This window comes from Urocampus carinirostris, chromosome 11 (assembly GCF_059441175.1).
Source record: "Urocampus carinirostris isolate Australia breed hairy pipefish chromosome 11, RoL_Ucar_1.0, whole genome shotgun sequence".
NCBI classification, from domain to species: domain Eukaryota; kingdom Metazoa; phylum Chordata; class Actinopteri; order Syngnathiformes; family Syngnathidae; genus Urocampus; species Urocampus carinirostris.
The window spans coordinates 14,838,804-14,862,381 of record NC_142359.1 but is presented as its reverse complement, the minus strand read 5'-3'; the positions used below and the strand labels follow the sequence as shown (position 1 = coordinate 14,862,381).

At 40.6% G+C, this 23,578-nt stretch overlaps 2 protein-coding genes and 1 pseudogene across 3 annotated transcripts; 2 read left to right on the top strand and 1 right to left on the bottom strand.

Annotated features, from left to right (window-relative positions):
* The first annotated feature begins 1,329 nt into the window (after positions 1-1,329).
* Positions 1,330-14,610, top strand: lrp10 (low density lipoprotein receptor-related protein 10). Its single transcript, XM_088347837.1, has 10 exons — positions 1,330-1,405; positions 4,596-4,715; positions 4,792-4,824; positions 5,109-5,253; positions 5,383-5,576; positions 6,830-7,368; positions 8,586-9,019; positions 10,622-10,816; positions 10,896-11,025; positions 12,329-14,610. Exons 2-10 carry the CDS (start codon positions 4,679-4,681, stop codon positions 12,929-12,931), a joined length of 2,310 nt encoding a protein of 769 aa, XP_088203963.1. The 5' UTR covers positions 1,330-1,405; positions 4,596-4,678; the 3' UTR covers positions 12,932-14,610.
* On the bottom strand, positions 5,954-6,091 carry LOC148356514 (U2 spliceosomal RNA; annotated as a pseudogene).
* Positions 14,611-14,637: 27 nt separating the features above from the next.
* On the top strand, positions 14,638-23,023 carry cirop (ciliated left-right organizer metallopeptidase). Of its 2 annotated transcripts, XM_088347838.1 has the most exons (14): positions 14,640-14,776; positions 14,845-15,121; positions 15,280-15,373; positions 15,457-15,508; positions 16,249-16,398; positions 16,460-16,567; positions 17,626-17,862; positions 17,934-18,117; positions 20,450-20,519; positions 20,591-20,687; positions 20,757-20,864; positions 21,988-22,110; positions 22,533-22,645; positions 22,740-23,023. In XM_088347838.1, exons 1-14 carry the CDS (start codon positions 14,759-14,761, stop codon positions 22,918-22,920), a joined length of 1,812 nt encoding a protein of 603 aa, XP_088203964.1. In that variant the 5' UTR covers positions 14,640-14,758; the 3' UTR covers positions 22,921-23,023. The 2 variants fall into 2 exon arrangements, with proteins under 2 accessions (XP_088203965.1, XP_088203964.1); XM_088347839.1 differs by lacking the exon at positions 16,460-16,567 and having other exon boundaries at positions 14,638-14,776.
* The last annotated feature ends 555 nt before the right edge of the window (positions 23,024-23,578 follow it).

Genomic DNA, 23,578 nt, shown 5'->3' with positions numbered 1-23,578 from the left:
AAAATTGGTTCAGCCATTTCCAAGTCTATAAGTCACATATAAACACAGGATCACATACACGCACACACATGCATAGACACAAATCAGGATTTATAAAATGGTTGAGATAAACATATTTGATTTTCTTAGAAACTGTAGATTTTCATTTCTGAATTATAAAATGTGCCCTGGATATGAAAGTTAACAATGTCAAAATATCAAGAAGGAAATATGTGCTTAATGTTTATTTATCTATTTTTCCTGTGCATTAATATGTTTTATCTATTTTTTGTTGAACTGTCTAACAGTTAAACGGACAGTGTGTAGATGTCACTGTATTGTGTCATAGAAATGAAAATGAGGGCTGAAAAGTACAAGAAAGAATGCAAACTATTGAGTCTTTAAGTGACCAAACTGCATCATTTTTCTTCTCATTTCTTTGCCCAGCCTTTTGCGGAGATTTCGTTTTCGGGGATAACCGGATTAGCAAGATGGCGGACTATTATTTCAGCTTCCGCTAGGTGAGGCTCATGTCGAATTTCTCAACCATTTCTAAAGGAGCTGTACGAAATTTTGAACTTTGTTACTCTCTGCCGCCATCTCCTATCATGTGTCATAATTGCATCCTCATTCAGCTTTTTATGATGCACGTGCAAGTAAGTGATTTTTTTAAACACACACGAATAAACTTTTTTTCCGTCTTTCTTGGTATGAGGTTTGCTTTTGAACTCTACCTGAAATAGGGCTCTTTTTACTTTCACCGTTTTCATGCTACACTAATAATTGGAAACCAAAAAAACCTACAAGGAGGAACATGATGTCACTCTTCAGGACTCCTACCTGATGAGTTCTGCCCTAAACCGCTTTGCTAAAAGTAAAGTAAAAGCTGATAGGGGCGGTGCAAAAAAAATGACAAGGGTTTTTAGAACACAGTTGATCATTGTTAACGCATACAACCCATATTTTTGTGATATTGTGTGTATATTTTGCTTACTATAATAATCAATATTGTTTTTTTAGGAATAGTTGACTATTTTACCACAAGGGATGCGCAAAATACCCACTCCCCTTGGAGTTGGAATATCAGATCAATTTGTAACGCTGGGCATTTACATTGCACAACAGTGACACCTACTGGATGAGAAAGGAACACTTTGCAATGTGACTAAAATAAAGACAAATTACATTTTTTCGTGAACCAATGTCATCTTGTGATCTGCCCATGTTATTTTGAGAATGTTATTTAATGTTTGTTCATTTATTGTGTTGTGTATTGTCTAAGAAAACATATTAAACCAAACAACTGAGAAACGTGTAATAAAATGTATTGCCACGTGACAAGAAAACTCCGCCCCGCATGCGTCAATGTGCTAAAAAAACAACACGGAACTAGCTCCGAACTTATCCACAAAAGCCGAAAGACAAGGTAACATTCTACTTATTTTTAGCGATTATTATACGCATCCACGCTTGTTTTAAGCGTTACAGTTATATGTTTATGTCTTCGACGCTTATCTCGGTTTAATCCCATAGAGGAAGGAAGTTAGCATGTTGCTCGACCGGATGCTAAATGCTAGTAAAGCTCTTGTTGATTCCACAGATAAACGAATCGAGTACTTGAAAATCCAAATTCACGTTCGACCCGGCAAGGAAAACAAAATTGCTTTCAAACAAGACTTTGGTCTTATAATGACAGTTTGAAACCTTTGTTTCGATTTCAAACAAAGACTGACTGGCTCAGAAACAGTTTTTCACTCGGAACCATAGCCGCCCTAAACAAGCACGAGAAACTGAAAGAAAATATCGCCTATGTACGGGAAATTGTACATTCATACCTTGTTTCTTTATTCTTATTTATTCCACAATGTTACTGCCAATGTCATTGCACTATTTGCATTATTGGATTATTTTCTAAAGCATTTACAACTTAGGCGAACTATAAGCATTACCGTGTGAATAATGCCCATCACCCTATTTCATGTGTTATTTTTTATTTCAATACATTTCCCTCTTGGGGTGGCACGTCTAATCTCGTTTAAACATACCTCTCAACCTCAGCTGATTGTTTTCCTTATGATTGATTGCAATGACCCATATTAATCAATAATAAACCTCACGAACACAACGCAGCACATATTTACCCACAGCAAGGAAGACTATGGAGAATAAAAGCTAAGATCATTTATAAAGCAAGTGTATATTATTTACCGAGGAAGAAACACGAACAATTCTTTCGCAATCTTTCTTAGTTATTTTTCCATTTGCAGTAAATTTAGTGTTGCTTATCAGATAAGAGATTCGACCTGAAATGGGCAAGACACAAATCCTGATGGATTATTTTCCTTGTGCAAAAATTGAAATATGGCACACACGATTATAATGGATCAAAAATGGTATAAAACACTATGGAACTGTATAAGTTACATTACGTTGTAAGTCACAGCGATGAAGACAATTCTGTTTTATTCAAACGTGCAGAATGATCAGCAACTTTGTGGAAAATAATGACACATTTTTCACAGACACTTCCTGTCAGATTGTATCATACGTGGAAAAAACAGGTAATATTGACTTTATTAAAGGGATGGTGTGTATTATTTGACCACTAGATGTTGCTGTATTGTGTCATGCAGCCTAATACAAGTTCTAAAAAGTACAAGGAAGAATACGAACTACAGACGCTGCCCTACTTACAAACGAATGTTCGTAAGTTGCTTCAGTGCTATATTTTGTATGTTATTTAAGTATGTTTAAGGCTTGTATAAGTACCCTGTATTGTTTTGTACGAAAAAAAAATAAACATTTCATAAAATAATATGCTCTATAAAGATGAATATAGTTAAACTTACTTTTGGGAGATGAGCTTCAAGAGGTCCTCCCCCGTGGTAAAAAGTGGCTGGAAAAAAGCGCTCCGACCATTTTCTCAACCGCTTCAAGCTTTCTTGTTCCGCTTTCATTTAAAAAGAAGCGGTTTGCCTTTTCTTGACACTTAGCACCAACCATATTGAATGGATGCACGAGATATTAAACAATAGAAATGTCAACGTTCTTAGCTCGCTGGAGAAAGTGTAGGTATAGAATGTGAAGTGCGTATGAATGATGTCAGTAGGGCAACAAATGTTGCGAGAGTTGGTGCGAGAGTGTTGGGCAGCAGCGAGAGTTTAGTTTTGGAGAGAGTTCTGTGTGTTTACAATAGACAGGTGCTGACGGTTGTCGCTCTCCAAAGAGACCATAAGTGTTTCTGAGTGTTTTTTTCATGAACGAGGAGCAATCCATTGCCCACACAAAACGACATGCTACATTGGTGGCAGTGGTGGGATTACGAGCAGGTGAAGGAGAGATGTTTACACATGAACTAGAAAGAGAAGGCAGATTTTTTTTTAACTTCCGGGTGGATGCTGGGCACCCTCTCACAGCGCCACCACACGCCGGTAGCGGCGGAAAGAAGCACTACAGTACAGGCACCTCCCGACTCACGAACATTCGACTTACGCATTCCGGCAGATACGATCATTTTTTTCGGGATGTCGAAAAATATCTCACATTGCTGTAAGTTAGATTTTGTATTGTGTGCACCTTTCTTCAAGTAGAGAACATTACTGTAGTACTTCTTCCCGCCGCATGGCGCTGTGAGAGGTCACCCAGCATCCACACCGAAGAAGAAATCCGGCTTCTACTTCCTCGTTCGTGTGTAATCATAACAACGTGTACTATATCGCTAGCGTGCTAAGAATTTGGCGTTTTTATTATTTAATATCTCGTGTATCCATTCAATATGGTTAGTGTAAAGTGTTAAGAAGAGGCGAGACATTTTTTTTTAAATGAAAGTGGAATAAGAAAGCTTGAAGTGGTTGAGAAAGAGGTCTGATTGCTTTTTTTCTGCCACTTTTTACCACGGAGGACCTTTTGAAGTGCAAGTAAAAAATTAAGAAAAACCTCATTTTATTTATCTTTATAGAGCATATTATTTTAGTACAAAACAATACAGGTTACTTATACAAACCATAAGCATAGAAAATATAGCACTGAAGCAACTTCTGAACAAATTCACCTTACGAACGATCGTCTGGAACCTAACTCGTTCGTAAGTCGGGCCGCGTCTGTAATGTCCTGTATTGGGAAAAAGGTGCACACAATACATAATGTAACTTACAGCAATGTCCGGATATTTTTCGACATCCCAATTTTTTTTTTCGTATCTACCGTTTTATGTAAGTTGAACGGTCTTAAGTAGGGGAGCTTCTGTACGGAGACTTAAAGTGACCAATCCGGACCATTTCTTTTCTTACAATTTTTTTATTCAGCGAGGTTTTTGGGTTACCCTTAGCAGCAAGATGGGGGACAATCATGTCATGTTACTTAAAATAAATATACATTTCTCCACCTACGAGTATTTATAAAAAATGCACGTTTGTATGATAGTTCATGTATTTTTGCTTAATTTTTTTCTCACCAATATTGGGTTCTTATTTTTAAATCATTATTTGTTCACCACATAGAGGTGCTATGTAAGTTACATTTTTACTCCAAGGTCCAGTTAGATAGTTGCTTAGGAGTCACTTTTCAGTTTTTTGTAAGTAATTTTCCCATTGTATTGTTTTTTTTTTCTTTCTCAGCAGGGGAAGTCTTCCAGGACCAAGCATCAACAATGGCTCCTTGCTGACATTTCTTCATTTTAATTTTTCCGCATTATTTCAAAATGATGCACACCACAAAACTGCTCATTTTTTTAGCTGGTCGGTAGATGAAAAAAAAAATGTTTTGACGATGTCTATCACAAATTACTTTAATCTTGTTTCCTCTTGTCTACAGCATGCAGCTGGTCACAAGTGGCACTTTGTTTTGGTAAGGAAAGACTGTCTTTTACTGTTTCTTGGTTCGAATAAATGCAAAGGCTTTACTGTAACAAAGAAAAATATATTTGGATGACGGCATACATTTTTCAACAAATTTCATGACCCGTTAAGGGTTTATTTCTGGCCTGTATGTTTTTGCAAGACTAAGAAGATAACTGTTATTGAGATTTTATTGCAGGTTATGGTTAAGTAGCTGTGGACTGTACAATCAATCTCGCCTGCTATTGTATGCTCTACCCACGTGAAATTTGATACATCTTTTTTTTTCATCAGACCACTGTGAACATTCCATTCAAGTGTTAGACAGTGACGTGGGAGAGATCAGGAGTTCCACTTATCACACTTACTCCTACCGTTTTGGTGCCACAAGTGACTGCTGGACCATTAAAGGTCCAGTGGGGGAACCAGTTGTTCTAAGGTATGAACTCTATTCATCAAAAGCGGTTCGTTCTAAAATACCACTTCACAATCATTTAAAAAAGTGTGTTCGAATGGGTGTGAGGAGAATTTGAATCATCTGCTTATTTTTACTTCTTGCTTGTTTTAGCTTCACGCAGTTTTCGGCTAGGTGCCGAAAAGAGTGGCTGGCCATTAAATCATCCGCCGGTGGCACGCCGCTTGTCCTCTGCGGCTCCAAATTGCCGCCGCCTGTTGAATTCCCCGGTGGAAACATCACTGTGGTGCACCACTTCCTGCCCCATATTTATCCCGTGTCATCATTTCGCTTGACTTACGCCAGAGGTTCGTTTGGCAATTTTTCCATTAGCTTTCATATTTGTGACATTTCTTTTCATATAGAAGGATTATAATGCGCAAGGAATTAAAACTATAGCAAGGGATAGGGTTAAACCACCAAATAAAAAAGCTCTGTATTCGTGCATTGATTTATCAGTTGGAATATATGGCAGATCACAATTGCATAACATTGGATGCATCTTGAATCAAGGCCAGATGGGGTTTTGGGGTTTTTAAGGGTTATTGATCTATCTTCGTTATTCATTATCCATTATCCGTTATCGGTTAGTTCATTATATGCTACAAAACCTAGGAGCCGGGACACTTACTCTCAGCCAAAAGGCTAAGCTAAGGTCCTAGCCCTAAAGCCTTGTTGCGATCATTGCGAATGCACCGTTCCCGGAGGTACTGCAATACCGGGCCGATGCGTGGAGTGGACAGAGCAAGCTCTTATTCCATCTCCGGAATGCAAAAATCAAGGCCAGATGGCGGAGGATCCTGTCCACCAGGCCACTAGGGATACAGGCGATTAATGAAGAGGCATTAGGTTTTATGTCATCATCACTATTTTTTTAGTCACGGCACCAAATTCAAATTATTAATTTTAATAATGGCCCGGGCCGCTAGAATATTGTGAGACATTAAACCGGTCAGTGGTTCTGCAATTGATGGAGACCACTGAAATAAAGTATTGTATCGCCGACCGAAGCGAATGAGACTCTGAACGGAACAAAGGCATTGTGTGAAGTAATTTGTTGTTCTGAACTGAATGGAGAGAAAGGCATTGTGGGTAGTAATTCGGTCGTCCTGAAATATTAAAATAAACACATGGCTGCAAGTATTCAAAACGTTTGTCACTTACGGTCAAGCTTATTATTGCTATCCGGTTCGATCCCCACTGCCACTATTGCTATCCAATTATGGTCGTCGACTGATCAATAATTACACAAATATGGTAATGCAATTTTGTCCACATATGATCACATCACATTTTGAGGCAATTTGATGTTTTTGAGTGAGCCTGAAGTCCTAAAAACACGATATTTAAGTGTGGTGTAAGGAAATATTTGGATTTTTTTTTGGGATAAGGTTTTAATTTCTTATTATTGGAAATTGAATAAGTTATTAAAGTTTCCTTTGATAATAAAATATCATCCATTCAAAACTATATGATATAAAGGCATGCCAATCAAGCATTTACAATTTCAATTTCTAATTGTGCAAGTCTTGTTTTTTAGCAGTCTTTTGTGGTTTGATAGATTCGGACTCTGGCGAATGCCCCCTGACATCATTTGAATGCCTGGGAGGCCGCTGCTTGCCTCTCTCATGGCGTTGCAACGGCCAAGTGGAGTGTTTGGGAGAAGTGGACGGAGCTGGCACAGACGAGGTGGACTGTGGCAGCGAAGAGACTCCATCGGGGACGCCAACAAACGGGGAAACAGTGGAGACAAATAGTGCCTGGGATTCAGAGAATCAAAGTCCTCCTGTGAAAAACCACAAAGACAGCAGAGAAGATGAGTTGTTGGCCCTGTTGAAGGAGAAACAAAAGAATGAACTAGTGAGGCAGACCACCGTGACATCCACTCCCATTGAGTGGCCCTGTGGAGGACTTCTCCAGACTTTCTACGGGACTTTCTCTCCTCCGTCCTCTAGAGGAACCCCTTTGCTCTGCGTTTGGACGCTGGACCCAGATGATCCTCGGCCCCTAAGGCTGGATCTGCAGCAGCTGGTGCTTGGTACCGGGGACACGCTTACAGTTCACAATGGAGCGCAAGGAAAAGGAGAACTCATTAAAATTGTGAGTATCTGATACACAATTTAGAATAAAAAACCCTGTAAAGGGGGCAATATTTGTGCATAGACAGCAGTAAAATGTATTCCCAAATTCTGAAAAAACATGCAAATGTAAAGAAATAGTCATATTTTTTGCATAAAATGTATGTACATTTCACCAGTATATTCCACTTATTTTCTGAGATACTGCATTTTGAAGACAGGATGTCTTGTACTCGTCATACTGAGCTGTCACGTCATCTGAGGAACACCAGCTCCCTAGCAAGATTGTCGCCATATTGTTTTACGTGTTAATTAGTTAAAGGGGTTGCGAGTGTTTTAAGTGTAGTTTTGGTAGTCTCTGTTGAGAATGCCTAGGCGTTGTGTTGCAGGTGGATGCAGCAATGGTACAACAGAGAGCGAGCAGCCAAAAAACACACGTAGAGCCGCCAACAAGTGGGCTAATCAGGACAATCAACAAAAGAGTGCCCCAAACGCCAGGATAGCCACAGCCAGGATAATCGGAAACTCATTTAAAAAAAGCAGCTACGGTTCTGGCGACAAATGCAAAGGCGCCTGGGTATAGACCAAGGGACACGGCAAAACCGGCACTAACGCTATGCTAGCCGTCTAAACAACACACGATGGGCAGTCAATGAGCACCAACTGGGAGCAAACAAAACAGGAAAGCCCTCGGCAGCCCCGACAGTAACGGGGCGCTAGCCAGACAAAATTTTACCAACCGCGACTCGCGTGGCAAAAAACACATACTAAAAGCCACAATCTCCTACCCACAAGGAGATGGCAAACAAGGACGGCACGCCATAACATTAGCAGGTACATTTACCCCATGCAACTTTTGGAGGTTGAAGCATGCAACTCTGACAAAACAGTCACGAGGCCCCCTGCGATAGGGTAAGCAAAGCTCCAATTTCTCCAGGCGAAATTGGGTGGTGTGCCATCACTCTTCACTACAATTGCTGTCTACTTCAAAGCTGCCTTACATATTGTGTTAATGGGATTCACCATTTTGAAAGTTTTGTATTCCTTCAATGACGTCCCAGCTCTAGAGGAAACAAGCTAGATGGGTCAACTTTGAAATATTTTATACAACTTTTTTTATATTTGTGGGGGGGGGAACACACCACATCTAATTAAAGAAAAGAAGTCTTTTTGGCATTACCTCCATTGTTTCGACCAGGTCATTTCTAGTGTCATTTATTTCCTTTTGATTCCCAACAGATAACAAGTGACTCCAATTTCAAGTCGGTCCAAGTGGAGTCCCGCACAGGCCTGCTATCGCTGACTTATCAGACGCTTCCCGGGTCGGAGGGAAGCTGCTTCAACGCCACATTTCACGTTGGCAGCTATTGCCCTCCCTGGGAAGGTCGCTGCAGCGGCGCTTCCGGGGGCTGCTTTACGCAGGAGCAACGCTGCGATGGCAAGTGGGATTGCCCGGAAACCGGGAAGGACGAGGAGGGTTGCCGGGGTTGCGCCCGTGACCAGTTTGCCTGCGGGGTCCCCGGGCAGAGGGCAGCGGCCGGACACTTCGCCGGCCGCCCTGTGTGTTATCCTGTAAGCGAGCGATGCAACTATCAGTTGTATTGTGCCGACGGCAGTGACGAGCGCGATTGCACTGTGTGTCAGCCTGGAACCTTCCACTGTGACAGTGACAGGTGAGCTGTGATTTCTCATACAAACATTGGGATTGGATATTCACAGACATTTTTTTTCCGTCAAAACTTTTAAGCGTAAATCCTGTTATCATTTTACATCAAATCCAACACCTTGTACTTCAAAGTCATACTGCTAAAAATTCTTTTAGCGCTTTTTCTAAATATTAAAACAAATCTCACACTCTAGACTGTGGTCACCTAACTTTTAGAAGATGAGAGCTACTTTTTGTTAAGACAAAGCATTTCTAAAATGTTTCATGTTACTTTCATGTTTTTACTATGTTATTGGCAGGTTGTATTTATGTAAAGATGAGTTAAAATAGGCTTAGTCCACCACTTAACCATTATGCCACTTCAAATCAAATCTGACACCTCTCTTGTGAGCTATTTTCAGAACCTGTCCGTGGGCTACTTGGGTGTTCTTAGGGGTTGGAGACCCCTGCACCAGACAAATATGTTCTTAGTGTAGTAAAATTAGTGCATTATCTTATACGGCTCATCTTTCTAATACAGGGATGTCAAACTCCGTTTGGCTCTTGACTTTCTGTTCTCAGGTGGCCTAAATCAGTAAAAGAATTTAAACTTTAGCTTACCGCAGTTTTTCAGTATTATGCTTTATCATTCAGCCTACCTTCATAACCTACCCTACATATTTAATCATGGATGACAAGAGATGTTTTTCTTAACGTAACACATTTATCCACAAACAATGGAAAAATAATATTCATGTTTGGCATTGAATGCATTAACGGTTTTATTTTAACTTTTAAGTGAATGCAGTTTTATACCTGAACCAAATCATCGTGCTATGCAAACTCGGGTAGGAGCTATGAAAAAATAGATGATTTTCGCCCTTATTGTCGTACTGATATGAAATGAATTAAAAAGAAATACAAAATAAAATTGATGTTGGTAGCCCTTTCATCAGAGACACATCCTACCTGAGCTTTCCCCTAAATCTGTTTCCAAGATCGGCTCAGAGAGGAAAGACACCAATCCGATAACTTTTAGCCCATTTATTAAAAACACAGGCGTAAAACAACACATCTGATCGGCTTAAACAAGAACACATGATTAAATGGAGTGTTATAATGCTGGTCACTAGAAGTTAAACTTTTGTCACATAAAAGAACAATGAGTTACTGTAAAGTCAAGGGAGTATTTCAGGGGAGGCAAGCTTGTGACCAGACTTCCTGGCTCTAAAGTGAAGGACATCTTGATTAAAAGTTAGCGGGCCCCCCAAAATGATACAATTGTTGTAAGAATACAAACAGCACCTATAACTATAATTTCCCTTACAGAAAATACTAAGTGAAAGTGTGGGGGAAACGTGATTAGTAAGGGGAACTGCTACATTGTGCATTTGTTTGTTTTGGTACTATTAATAATAAATACTTTTCAATCTGTACTTATCAAGGAGTACAGTAGAAGAGGAACATTTTTCATTGCGGATAAAGTTTACTAGTAACGTTTTGTACTAGTAGTGACAGTAATGAAATCCACTAGTAATCATGAAGTCACAAGAAACACATCTGATTTTTTCCTTCAATTTAATTTACTTCTATTCTCAATAAATTAATAAGTTGCGATGTTGTCTCCCAGGTGTGTGTTTGAAAGCTGGCGCTGCGACGGGCAAGTAGACTGCAAGGATCGTACGGACGAGCTCAACTGTACAATTATCCTGCCACGCAAAGTTATCACAGCAGCAACGGTAGGCAGCCTGGTCTGTGGTTTGCTGCTGGTCATTGCCATGGGCTGCACCTGTAAGCTGTACTCACTGCGGACCAGGGAGTACAGGTAAAATACAAGGATTTTGACGAAACATGAATGTCTTCAATCGATCACCCACGCTACCATACATGTCGTCTGCATGCAGCATGTTTGCTTCGGTCAACCGACATGAAGCCGAGCTGATACAGCAGCAGGCACCCCCTTCTTACGGTCAGCTGATTGCACAAGGCATTATTCCGCCAGTGGAGGACTTCCCCACAGAAAACCCCAATGAGGTAAGACTATAGTCACATTGAGGTTCAAGTCATACCACAAGGTTTATATGAGTGGCGGATTTTTTAATATGAATTGGACCCTTACTACTTGGCATTTATTCAGATATTTATTTGTAAACCAAACTTGATGCAATGCAGGCTAACCTCATATTTTTGCTGGGTTACTAGCTGATTCATATTTCTTTTAAGTGAAATTCAAGTGATTTTAGGAATGCACTTTTCCTTTTCTTAAAGGGACAGTGTGTATTATTTGACCACCAAATGTCGCTGTATTATGTCATGCAACCCAGAACATTTGCTAGAAAGCACGAGGAAGAATAAAAACTAAGGAAACTCCGTGACCAAACCACACTATTTTTCGTCTCATTTTTTTTTTCGTCTAGCCTTTTGCAAGTTTTTTTTTTCTTCTTGGCTATCAGTAGCAGCAAGATGGCGAACATATATGTCGGATGAACCTCATGTTATGCAAAAGGAATAGACATTTCAATGGCAATTTAAAAAAAATAATTTTGTATGATAATTCATGTATTTTTGATTATTCTTCAGAACAATATTTTTTTAGAATATGTATATTTTATATATATATATATATATATATATATATATGAAATATATTACCACTAGAGAGCACTTTAAGATTCGCAAGGTCCCTTGACATTGTGGAAAGGCAGAGACGGATCCCCTTGGATAAGTTTCTTTTCAAAAGACCTGTTTTGTGTTTATGTTCATTTAAGATTACAGTCACTTTAATTTCAGGTGTACAGTAAGTGATTATGTATCATTAAAAGTTGTGCAGCCCTGCGATTGGCTGGCAACCAGTTCAGGGTGTCCCCTGCCCACTGCCCGAATATAGCTGGGATGTATTCGTCTTCCATGAATAGTTGAATGAATAACAGTACGTATTTAGTCCTGTCCTGAAAGAAAACACCTCTGAGGGCTGTGTCGCCTAAAATGTGAGCCCCATATTTCACAGCGACAGTAGTGTTGTCATTAGTGGTTGCTGCAGCCTTTTTTTGTCACCGTTCCTCGAGGATTAAAGGAATCTCCAATCAAAGACGTCACTGCGGTGTTTAGTATTTTGAGGGTACGCGTTAAGTTGCCGTTTTCCTCTGTCTCCCGCACAGAGGAATTTGGAGATGGAGCACCAAAATTATGAAACATGTTTGATACTTGACGCCATTGGCGCTGTGTGGTTATCGTCTACAACTGACGGCAAAATATGGTGTCACACGTGGTTGGTGCCAGGTGTGCGCGGCGCTTTACCTTTGAATGTGTCTGACCTGAGGATGTTTTTCTCCCTTAGACTTCATCCTTGTCTCTGAGGGGAATACTCCAGCTCCTTCGGCAGGATGCCGTCATGTCTCCGCACCGGAGACGCAGGCCTCGTTTCATCCGCCGCTTGGTCCGCCGCATGAGGAGGTGGGGTCTGATCCCCAGGCCTCCATCCAGACCCTCACAGACGGCTAACGCCGGGGGCCAACAACCCCCTGAAAGTTTATCACCGGACCATGAACCGTGCAACCCCTCACCCGCCGGGTCCTCATCCCCGGTGGATACCGCTAACCGGGCCGCACCTCAGAAAGTGTGCCTGTCGACTCAGGCTCAATCTCTGCCTCCTGCTTCCCCACCTCCGCCTCCATACACCCCGCTGGCCCCGGCCGCAGAGGAGCCCCAGACACCCCCACTTGCTGTCCCTCCCAGCAGCCCCTCCCTGGCTTCGATCTTCCACACGCTAGGAGCCAGTCTGTCCTTGTTCAGGGCTTCGCCCTCATCCTCTTCCGGCAACTCTATGGCCCTCTCGCCTTCCCCCTCTTTCTCGTCCTCATCTTCCGCTGATGATGACGTGCTGCTCATCCCTCTTACCGAAGATGCCGCTTCAGAGGATGACGTGCCGATGCTCACTTGAATCACTTCCAAGAATAGTGCCTTTTTTATGCTGTTTAATTGCTTTTGACTTTGACAATAATGATTTATCCGTTTAGAAGACTGACTTTTAAGACTATTTTTATGTCATGTAAACAAACAGTGCTTCCCCAGAATGTTTGTTTATAACGGCTGGTATCAATTGTATAACTTAAGTAACAGAAACAACGAACTTTCTTAAACCGATCCAAATAAGTTTCAAAAGTTGGCATTTCTATTGATACTCTCATGGCTCCTCTTTTACTCTTAATTCAGGGGTCGGAAACCTTTTTGGCTACTCTTTTTCTGATAGCCACACCATATATTTTAAGAGCAAATTCAACAAAACCACCAAACCTACTCTCTAGACAAAAAATGATTATTCAGCACATTTTATTACACGATGTGACATTTGATTAAATCTATATTATAATAATGACGTGTAGCATATCAACAAATATCCCACTTAAAATGGTCTCCCTCCCGTAGTTACTTAATATCGGCAAGGCTCATTTTGACTGCCAGTTTTGTCGTAAATAATGGTTTTGAAACAAGGTGCAAAAAAGTTGTAAAAAAAGTCACAAAATATTACAAACAAGAAGGATACGTATTATTTTAGGGTATTGCGCTCTGTGTGCAGGAGGATCCGGCCACCCCTACAGCTCACCCAATCAAATTTTCTGGGTGTTTTCAGTTTGTTCTGTGGGTTTTCATCCTAAACTGTCCAAACAGTGCACATAGATTCCATATAAAAAAAACAAGAGACGTACAACCAAAACTGGGTCTGTTGGTGTTAACACCGTGAGTGTAAACTGTAGTAAACTGTGCCCTATATAGTTGGGACCAAACTCATGAATTACTGTGTTGTTTTGGCTTTGCAAGAACTAAAATTGGAAAGTCACAGGGAAGTTTACTATGGCCCTTATTTTATCTCCGAGCCAGATGTATTTATGAAAAGAGCCATATCTTGCTCGCGAGCCATAGGTTCCCGGCCCCTGTCTTAACTGGAACAAAGAAAATGTAAACAACAGAAAATGCCATTTTTAACATTTGTCTTCAAAACAGAAAATGGATCATTTGATTTTTAAAGAGCAAGGAAATTGATTAACAGGCCATTGAATTGAAATTTGATTATTTCCCATTGTTGGAGCATCAAAGCTAGGCCTTGCTTTTTTGCACGTACTCTTAGGTCTCCACATTTTGACTGCTTCCTAATTCTGAATAACTTTTGAGTGTGAATGCCTACGGCAACAGACTATACTTGTTGATTGTTTTCAGGTATTGTAGAGAGAGAGAATGTGTCCCTATTTAAGTGCCTTTTGTGAGGAATGTCCCACAGGTGGTCCCCCGAGTTGGTCAATGCACAGAATAGTCATTGATGGCTCGTTGGCAATAACATTTTGAATGCAGGTTTTTGTGCTGTTTGCCCTCAACCCTTCCCAAGTGAACGAATGGAAATGTGCTTCTTTGTTGCTCTGTTATACAATGTGTGTAAGAGCCCCAATCTCCCAGCACCACCCCATTTCGACACGTGTGCCATTCAAACGATTACTCTTCATGTTACTTTTTGTTGAATGTATCAAACAGTAAGGGTGTAATTAATAAGGTTTCTTGAGGTCGTTTTCACTGTGTATACAGTATGTAAGTTCGAAATGTTGCTGCGATTAAAAGATTTGCACTTTTCATTGGAGAGTTTTGTTTTCTCCACACCCCCACTTGACACGTGCAACTTTGCTGTTGCCTGTATTCAAAATAGGTATTGTGGAATTTCGCACCACAGCCAAAAGAACTCTGCAACGAGGACCAGGTAAATCAGTCTGAAGTTGCCTAGATGAGCATCAAGAAAATGGTAATATTTCCTATCCATCTTTTTTTCTTACATTTTTTAAGGCATTGTTCTATGTGTGCATTCTACAGTTCATTATTCCCTGGCCAAGATTATGGCTGTGTCTGCTTCTACTGTGCGGGGATATTCAGGTGTCTTTACACCGCTGCATCTTTGATGAAGTTCAAGCTCGGGTTCGAGTGATCCGCGCTGCTCGGGTAACGCCGGCACTGAACCAGATGGAGGTCGCCCCAATTCGGATAGTCACTTGGCTTTCCGGAGATCGTAACCGCCTATCTGAGCCGGAAGAAAGACGAGTGAAGGCCACCGTGGAGCGAGCAACGAGGACCGTGTCCTCGTTCCTCTCAGGTACATGAACTACTTATTTTAATTTAAAAATAATATATTTATTTACAATTAATTGACGACTCAATGTTGCATGTTATTTACATAGTCCTTAAACGTGTAAACGGTCCCAGCATTCTTTTAACCGACCTAAGTTTCTCGTATATATCACACTTTTGTAGTAAAACGAACATCAAGCCCTTTGCTACTCAGGAGAGATGTCAACAAATATTGCAAGTTCTTGTGGAAAAACTCAAGCTCAGTCAACTATAACAGGTTTGTGCGCACACACACACACAAAAAAAATTTGTTCTCTGCCTGACTGTTTTTCTTTTTTGATAATGAAATAACTATTTTAGGTGTGGCAAAGCCAACAAAAATTATAGACAGGAGACGTGTCTGGATGTTAAGGTTAGTGAGTATAAGAATTGTATCATTTTAAAAGAATATAATTCTACAAAAACTACGATTTCCACTCACACTTTGACAAAAGAAATTATATTAATGATTACATTTCTGGCTTTTTGTGCAGTTTTGTCAATAAATAGATTATAAACAAAAGGTGGACCAAGGCACATAATTCTTCAGCAGCTCATAAGTATTGAGCTGATAAAATCAAACATAAAATAAGTCTCCCGAAAAAAGGCGCTTCTCACACTTGCTCCGGAATTTTCCCTTGCACTCCCTTGTACTATCACCAGGTTTTATAATTTGTATTGTTAGAAATGTAGAAACTGTAAAATACATCAGAATTCAAACAATGTGACCATTTCTAAATGGACTCACAAATGAGTCTTATAACGATGTAATATATGATAATTTGTTTCAATGATTGATAGAAGCTTCAAGTTATTTTGCGGCAAGAGTCTTTTAAGCTGTTAGCTTCAACCTGTCATACTTTTTAGGTGATTTTTAGTGACGTGATATCTGTTGCATCATGATTGACAAGAAAAATATAGACAAGAAATACGTTTACATTATGCAGAATATTGAAGTTGTGCCATTAGGTAATGAGTTTTTTCCTGATCAACCAGTTTGTTGAAAGGTGCTACTGTCCTTCCATAACCTGGGAAGACATCAGAAGAAGTGCTTAGAATTTCAAATCTAATCTGGTTTTACCCTTTTTTATACAACCCCTTCCTCCCCCGAAGATCCCAGATGCTCACCTTGCTGGCTGCCAAGTCCATCCACAGGCCAACTCCACCCATGCCATCATTCTCAGGCCTCCAGGCACTGGTGTGCCCAACGTGGATTTCTTGCTCTACGTCCATGTTCAAACATCAGACAAGTGCAGGGCACAGGTAGTACTTTTCTCTTTTCTAAAGGTTTTATTTTAGAATCTCATGTAATTGTGCACACCAGCCTGGCCTGTTGGCTTATGCTGCCCACTGCCAGTCTGATGCCAGTGGGAGACCTTTGGCTGGTGTTGTTGTCATCTGCAGGGAGAGAGTGTCGAGCCTGAATGTGCAGGTTTGTCCGTGTTCCTTTTCTTTTTCTCCAATGTTCTGTTTTTCTTTAGGGAAGTGTTTATTGTGAGACTTTGGAGTCTCGCCACAAATTCCATCCATCCATCCATTATCTTCCGCTTATCTGGTGTCGGGTGGTGGGGGCAGCAGCCCGAGCAGGGAAGCCTAGATCTCCTTATTCCCAGCCACTTCTTCCAGTTCATCTGGCGGGATCCCGAGGCGTTCCAAGGCCAGCTTAGAGACGTAGACTATCCAGCATGTCCTGGATCTTCCCCGGGGCCTCCTGCCGGTGGGACATGCCCAGAACACCTCCCGACTCCTCTCAATGTGGAGGATCAGTGGCTCTACACAGAATCCCTCCCGGATGACTGAGATTCTCACTTTATCTCTAGCCCAGCCACCCTGCGGAAGAAACTAATTTCAGCCACTTGTATCCGGGATCGTGTTCTCTCGGTCATGACCGACAGTTCATGACCATAGGTGGGGGAAGGAACGTAGTTTGACCGGTAAATCCAGAGCTTTGCCTTTTGGCTCAGCTCCCTCTTCACCACTAAAATTGTACATTTTAATCCAGTTGGTGATAACAGTGCTGAGTATCTGTGCTGTCTTCCTGTGAGCAGCCTAGTAACTATAATATTTTTATATGGAAGTGGCTAGCTTTGTTAATTATCTGCTCATTAGGGAGTAGTGGGGAATTTGAAGATGACATCTGAGCATAATAAATGCATATTGTCACTGTGATTCTAAAAATAATCATTTCCATTTTTTGTCATTTTAAATTCGGCCTGAATAGAATGTTCATGAAGGGATACCAGCTTTTTAAAAAGGCAGTGACGATATGAGAACATTTGGATAGGCCCACATTCTTCCTTTCCCTAATGTATTGCAGAGGTATCAGATTTGAGATACTAAAAATAAAACTGTTATTTTCCTCAAGGTTCTTTTTCCAAACTTTTTTTACTCAATGCGGCCTGCCACTCAAAAAATTTGCTTAATATTGTCATACCATATCATAAGCTTACAGTTGCTGCTCTCTGCTATCTTATTCCTTCTCTCCTCCAGACTGTGGTCCATGAGATGTTCCATTCATTGGGCTTCTCAAAAGATCTCTTTGCCACCTGGAGACACTGTTCCATGGAACCAGATTCTTCATCTGGCGTCACTTGCTCTCCTTGGGGCAAAGTGACTCATGCCGACGAATTGGGGCAGATGAGGATCTATACCCCGTCCGTGATTTCGGCACTGCAAAGACACCTGGTGGCTGCTGACCCTGAACTCGGGGGGCCGCTAGAGAACTCGGTGCGGGACCGTCGGCACCCTAGGATGCACCACCGGTTCCTATTCCTAAATTCTCTGGGTTTTTTTTCTAGGATGTGCCCCCGGGGGGTGTGTCTTCCCACTGGGAGTCGCGTTTTCTGCAGGGTTCCATAATGTTGGCAGCCCCGAGCCAGTCTGGCGTGGCGCGCATTGACCCGGTCACCTTGGCCGCCTTTCAGGACACCGGCTGGTACGTTGTGAACACCAGTGGAGCACAAGATCTAATCTGGGGGAAAGGTATGAGAGCTTAAAGTAATGGAAATGCTTTGGAAAAATAGCAAATTTCTATTACCGTGAATTCCGAGCTGAAATGTGAACCTAAAAACCCTAAATTGGCTAGAAATTTGAAAGTGCGCCTTATAACCCCATGCGCCATATATATCACAGTATACCATGGATGACATATGAAATGCATGCAGTATTTACAGATGTTCGCTTCTACACTTCTGTAATTGAGCAATGACTAATCAATCGAGAATCATCGCTGGCCCAATCGCATTACATTCTTTGCAACAGCATTCCAACCCAGATTGAGGTGGCGAGGATGCAAACACTTTTCCACTAGACCAACAGTGTTAGAGATGACATAAGAAAAGGCAGTAGAGCTAAAATAGCCACAAAACAATAATAAGAAATAGAAGAAAACATGTTCACCAACCTCTGGAAGCGGTGAAGCTTTCATATTTCTTGGTGTGTGCAATCTTGAGAGCTTGCAAACAAACACAGCGGAGACACTCCATATCTATTTTGTCTTCAAACTATATTATTTTCTATATTTCAAAATACACATGTGATCATTTTAAAAATATTGTCCGAGTCCGCCTGTTTTTCTCTCCGTCATACATGGAGTTGTTGACACAAGCTGTAATCTCATGTTGTTTAGATTATTGTTGTTCCCCGCTCTCCGGATTCCACCAAAAGGATATTGTAGGCCAGCTGTTGCAACATTCTACAACATGTGTGCTAGCGGATGGGACATAGCAGTTTTAATATTGCTGCTTTTGCTCTCTGCGCGTTTATGGGTTTATTTTATACTGCTTTTGCTAGTTTTTAGGTTTGTTTTTGAATGTTTTTATACAGCACATTGGGATTAAAACTCTTTTACAATGACTAAAAATGCCCAAAGTAAAATACACAGGCTTTAGTGTTGTAAACTGGTCGTCTCCAAATGGGCAATTTTGGAAATGCCTAAACTTACCCTTAGAAAAATGTGTAAAATACGATGTTTATTTTTTTCAGATTGTGATATAATTTGACAAGGTACCAGGTAAGGCTTCAAGCTATTGTCTCACCTGTTTTCCTGCTAAGATGCCCATGTTGCACAATTTTGCAGGAAATTAAACAAATTCAGACATGAATAAAAAAAACTTCTATTTCTGTGTGTTTCAACTCTGAATACTCAATGTTAGCACTAGCAGTGGTTATTTGGGAAACGACTTTAGAGTCTTAATTTTTAAGAGACCAAACCTGTCCATATTATCCAAATGGTTCAAGATCAGCATTCAATCTACTTTGGATATGTCATGGATTGGGAATTCAGGCGAATTATACAGGAATGTTAAGGGGTTAACCCTACTTCCAATACTGAATTGGTTTAAAAAGTTAGTCATAACAGAAGTTCTTGTTTTAGAAATGCATATCAAACTGGTCGCCTTTTGCGCTAATAAGTACCGAAACAAAAAGTACTGGTAGTTCTCCACTTCAAAAAGGTAGGAGATCCCTGTACTAATGCGCTTTTGTTTTTCATGTGTACCACTTGTGATCCAGTGGTACAACGTCAGCACCCTCACCACCAAAATTTGGGTTTGTTCCCTGTTGCAAACGATACTCGTTGACTGATTGAACACTGCCCTATTTTTTGCCGAAGATGCATAACCGAATAGATACAATAGCTCTTACTGCAAGTCTCAATTTAATGCGTCTCTTGAGAAAATACAGATTCTGCCAGACTTACGATCGAGATCTGGACGATCGTCCGTAAGTTGAATTTGTTTGTAAGTTGCTTCAGTGCTATATTTTGTATGTTCAAGGTTAATATAAGTATGTTTAAGGCTTGTATAAGTAACGTGTATTGTTTTTTTTACTAAAAAATAAACATTTCATAAATTATAATGCTCTATAAAGATAAAGTTTAACTTACTTTTGGAAGATGAGCTTCAAGAGTTTGGCGACTTCCTCCTCTGTGGTAGAAAGTGTCAGAAAAAAAGAAATCCAACCATTTTCTCAACCGCATCAAGCTTTCTAATTCCACTTTCATTTCAAAAGAAACGGCTCTCCTCTTCTTTACACTTTACACCAACCATATTGAAAGGATGCATGAGATATTAAACCATAAAAATGTTCTTAGTGCGCTGAAGACACAGTTTAGTATGTTTACACACAAACTGGAAAAAGGAAGGAGTATTTTTCGACATCCTGAACAAAATCTTCGTATCTCCCGTTTTTGTAAATCGAATGTTCGTAAGTGGGGAAGTGTCTGTACAATTTTTGGGGGGTACGCCTTATAATCAGGTGCGCGGTATGGTGCGGAAAATATGGTATTAAATTACTTTATTCTTTTTTTTTGTAGGTGAAGGTGTTTATTTTGGCTCCATAAAAACCTGCCATGACAACTTGTCTTCCTTTTTCTGCACTGGCAGGTCACCTGACGTCCAGTTACTTGTGTTACATGTTTTAATTGAATTGTCACAAAGTTTCTTCCTTCTTTTAGTGGACTCGGGTGCCATTATATGCATTTTCACAAAGGAGCGTGTTGGACTGATCCTTTCCTGGATGGCTGTCGCGTCTACAAAGCTCTTGAGAACAACGTCGGTTTGTCTCATTTTTCGGGATGATTGAGTGTGTTTTTGTTTTTTAAGTTTTCACTTGTGTTTCAGAGTGAGTGCTGGAAGAAAGAAAATGGGAGGCAGTCAAGTGAAGAGTCCCCTGGAGGAGAGGTCTTTGGCTCTGACAGCCGTTGTTTCTTCTCCGATCTCACCATGCTTGTATGTACAAGTCTAGAAGGCATCCTCAGGTTTTATTAACTTATTCTTTAAAAGTGGTCTACCAGATTTTTGCGTACCACTGATTCTTTATTAAATATTGGCGTAAAATTGTGTTTCACTGTTTCTCAATGGTAATGCAATGGTAATCAAACCTGGGTCACAGCCGTGAGAGTGCCTAAACCTTACCACTGAACTACCGGTGTTATAGAATAGATGACGTGAAAAGGCTGTAGATTTTATCTAATTTTTACACAATTTTTTTTGTCACGGTGCTATAGTCGAATGTTAATTTTCTTGTGCATTTTACATGTTACACTATTTATGAAATAAATAATAACCAAATACCACTGTGGGTTAGTCACAGATAGAAACTCCATGAAACATACATTTTCTGTAATGCTGTGCACAGTCTAGAAGGTCCAAATTCTGCTTGGTTTCAGTCAGCGCACTGGACCACCAGTGGTATAGACGACTTGCGAAAAGGCATTAGATTGTATCTTATCCAGGAAAGGATCAGTCCGACACGCTCCTTCGTGAAAATGCATATAATGGCACCCGAGTCCACTAAAAGAAGGAAGAAACTTTGTGACTATTCAATTAAAACATATAACACAAGTAACTGGACGTCAGGTGACCTGCCAGTACTATTTGTAGTCACGGTACCTGAGACAAATGTTAATTTTGTTGTGCATTTCATGTTACAATGACACTAAATGTGTCATATACTTGTATTACAATAGAAGAATAGATGTTAATGTAATGAAGAAAGCACCGCATAAGTAACATATTTCTGGTACCGCGACTATAAGTAGTGTTATAATTAGATAAAACCTTACGCGTTTTTATCTGTCATATATAACATTAGTCGTCTAGTGGTAGGTATTTGCCACTCTCACTGCCGCAACCCAGGTTCAATTCCCATTGCGTCTAATGTTTTGCGACCTTGTGCATAACGCTCATTCATACTTTGGTTTCTTTATTTCTTTATTAAAAAAAAATGCGCCTTACACACGAGTAAAAAAGGTAATCACTTCAAATGAACACACATTTATTCCTAATGTGGGAAAATATTCACAAATGTTTTTGCAAAATCTAATCTCAAAATTTAATCGATCTCCATCAGAACCATAGCCAATTGACAGTGACAGGACGTTGTTATCGACACAAGTGCACTGGAGCAAACCGTTACCAAGTCCAAGTCGTGGGCTCTAATTGGGTAGACTGCCCAGCAGGAGGCAGCATTCAGGTAAGCCACTGCAAAGTTGACAAACAGCTTTCTGAATTTTCTAATACAGTAATATCTCGGTTATCGTTGTTAACGGGGACCGATAAGCCTCCACAAAACGGGAAAATCTGCCAAGTAGCGACACCCCTTCACAAAATCCCCCAAGGGGGGACACATCGATTTGTGTGACTGCCCACTCCGGCTGTTTGACTAAAAGCATACACCAGCCTGTCAGTCACGCACAATGACAGTTACGCCGACCCAAAACACACAACAGGCCCCCATGATAGCATTTGATGTGTGCTGTCTGCTGCAAAACACAATTCACGATTAGTTAATATCAATGACTATAAAGACAATTCCATTAAAAATCTGCAAATTATCCAAACTGCGAGGGATCACTGTATTCCATGTCTTTCTCTTGTTTTATGTATCATACTTAGATAACAGGATACAGGGGGTCAATCTTCTGCCCTGACAAGAGGTTGTGTCTGGAGACTGACTATGGTCCTCCTTTTGAGACTACAACTGAGAGAGACACCGTTTTCCCCACAAGGCAAGCAGACATTTGTCCATCCAACCCAAGTCTACCTTTCATTTTACCTTTAAGTTCTGGTCAAATTAAATCCACTCTACTTTACCACCCCCAGGCAAGTGTACACCACATATCTGCAGGCTGACGCCAGGTCAGGGCACACACCTGCTCAAGACCACCCGGTCACCACTGCGCTATGCGTTTCAGCAGCGCTGGGTGTTTTTGTGGCCGGTCTCGCAACCTACAGATGCTCCTCCTGCAAAGTCCGGATTCATGTGGCTTTGGAAAATGTTTAGTTTCCGAAAGTTTTTTTTTCTATTTAGATTGCTTTGACATGAGAAATTGTAAACGGTCACTTGTGGAATGCCTAATGATATAATAAAGACCAGGACCAACCTATTGGTTTTTGGTTTGAACAATTTTATTGACACTTTTAACAGCAATTAAACACATTCACAATTTCATTATATCATATTCTAACAATATGAGGTTAACCAACCTATGGGTAGAACAAGAGTGGATGATTTAGTTCTTTTGTGTAATATTAGACCACAACGTTGCTGTAAGAGAAATTATGGTCTAAATGTGCCTTTTATACTATATACCCAAAATATACTTTCATACTCTCTCATCTTTATACGTTTGTATTTCCATAGTGCTCAATAAGTGTGTGGTTTTACACCTCCAAGGTCAGGAGAACAAGTTCTCAGGTACCAAGGGATGTGACTCTGATTAAAAGGCTACAATTTGAAAGCTACTATGAGGCCTGCTAGCTAGCTAACCAAGATGACCTTGACACTCCCAAATTCCAAGCCGAGAGCTTGCTTTTCTTCTAAGAGATACATTGTGTTTACAAAGTTGTTTACCAGGCTAAGGTGGGAGTGGAGGATGCTATAGTCTACATGCTACACCGATCCCTCTCCCACCTGGATAGGGCTAAGGGGGCTGTGAGGA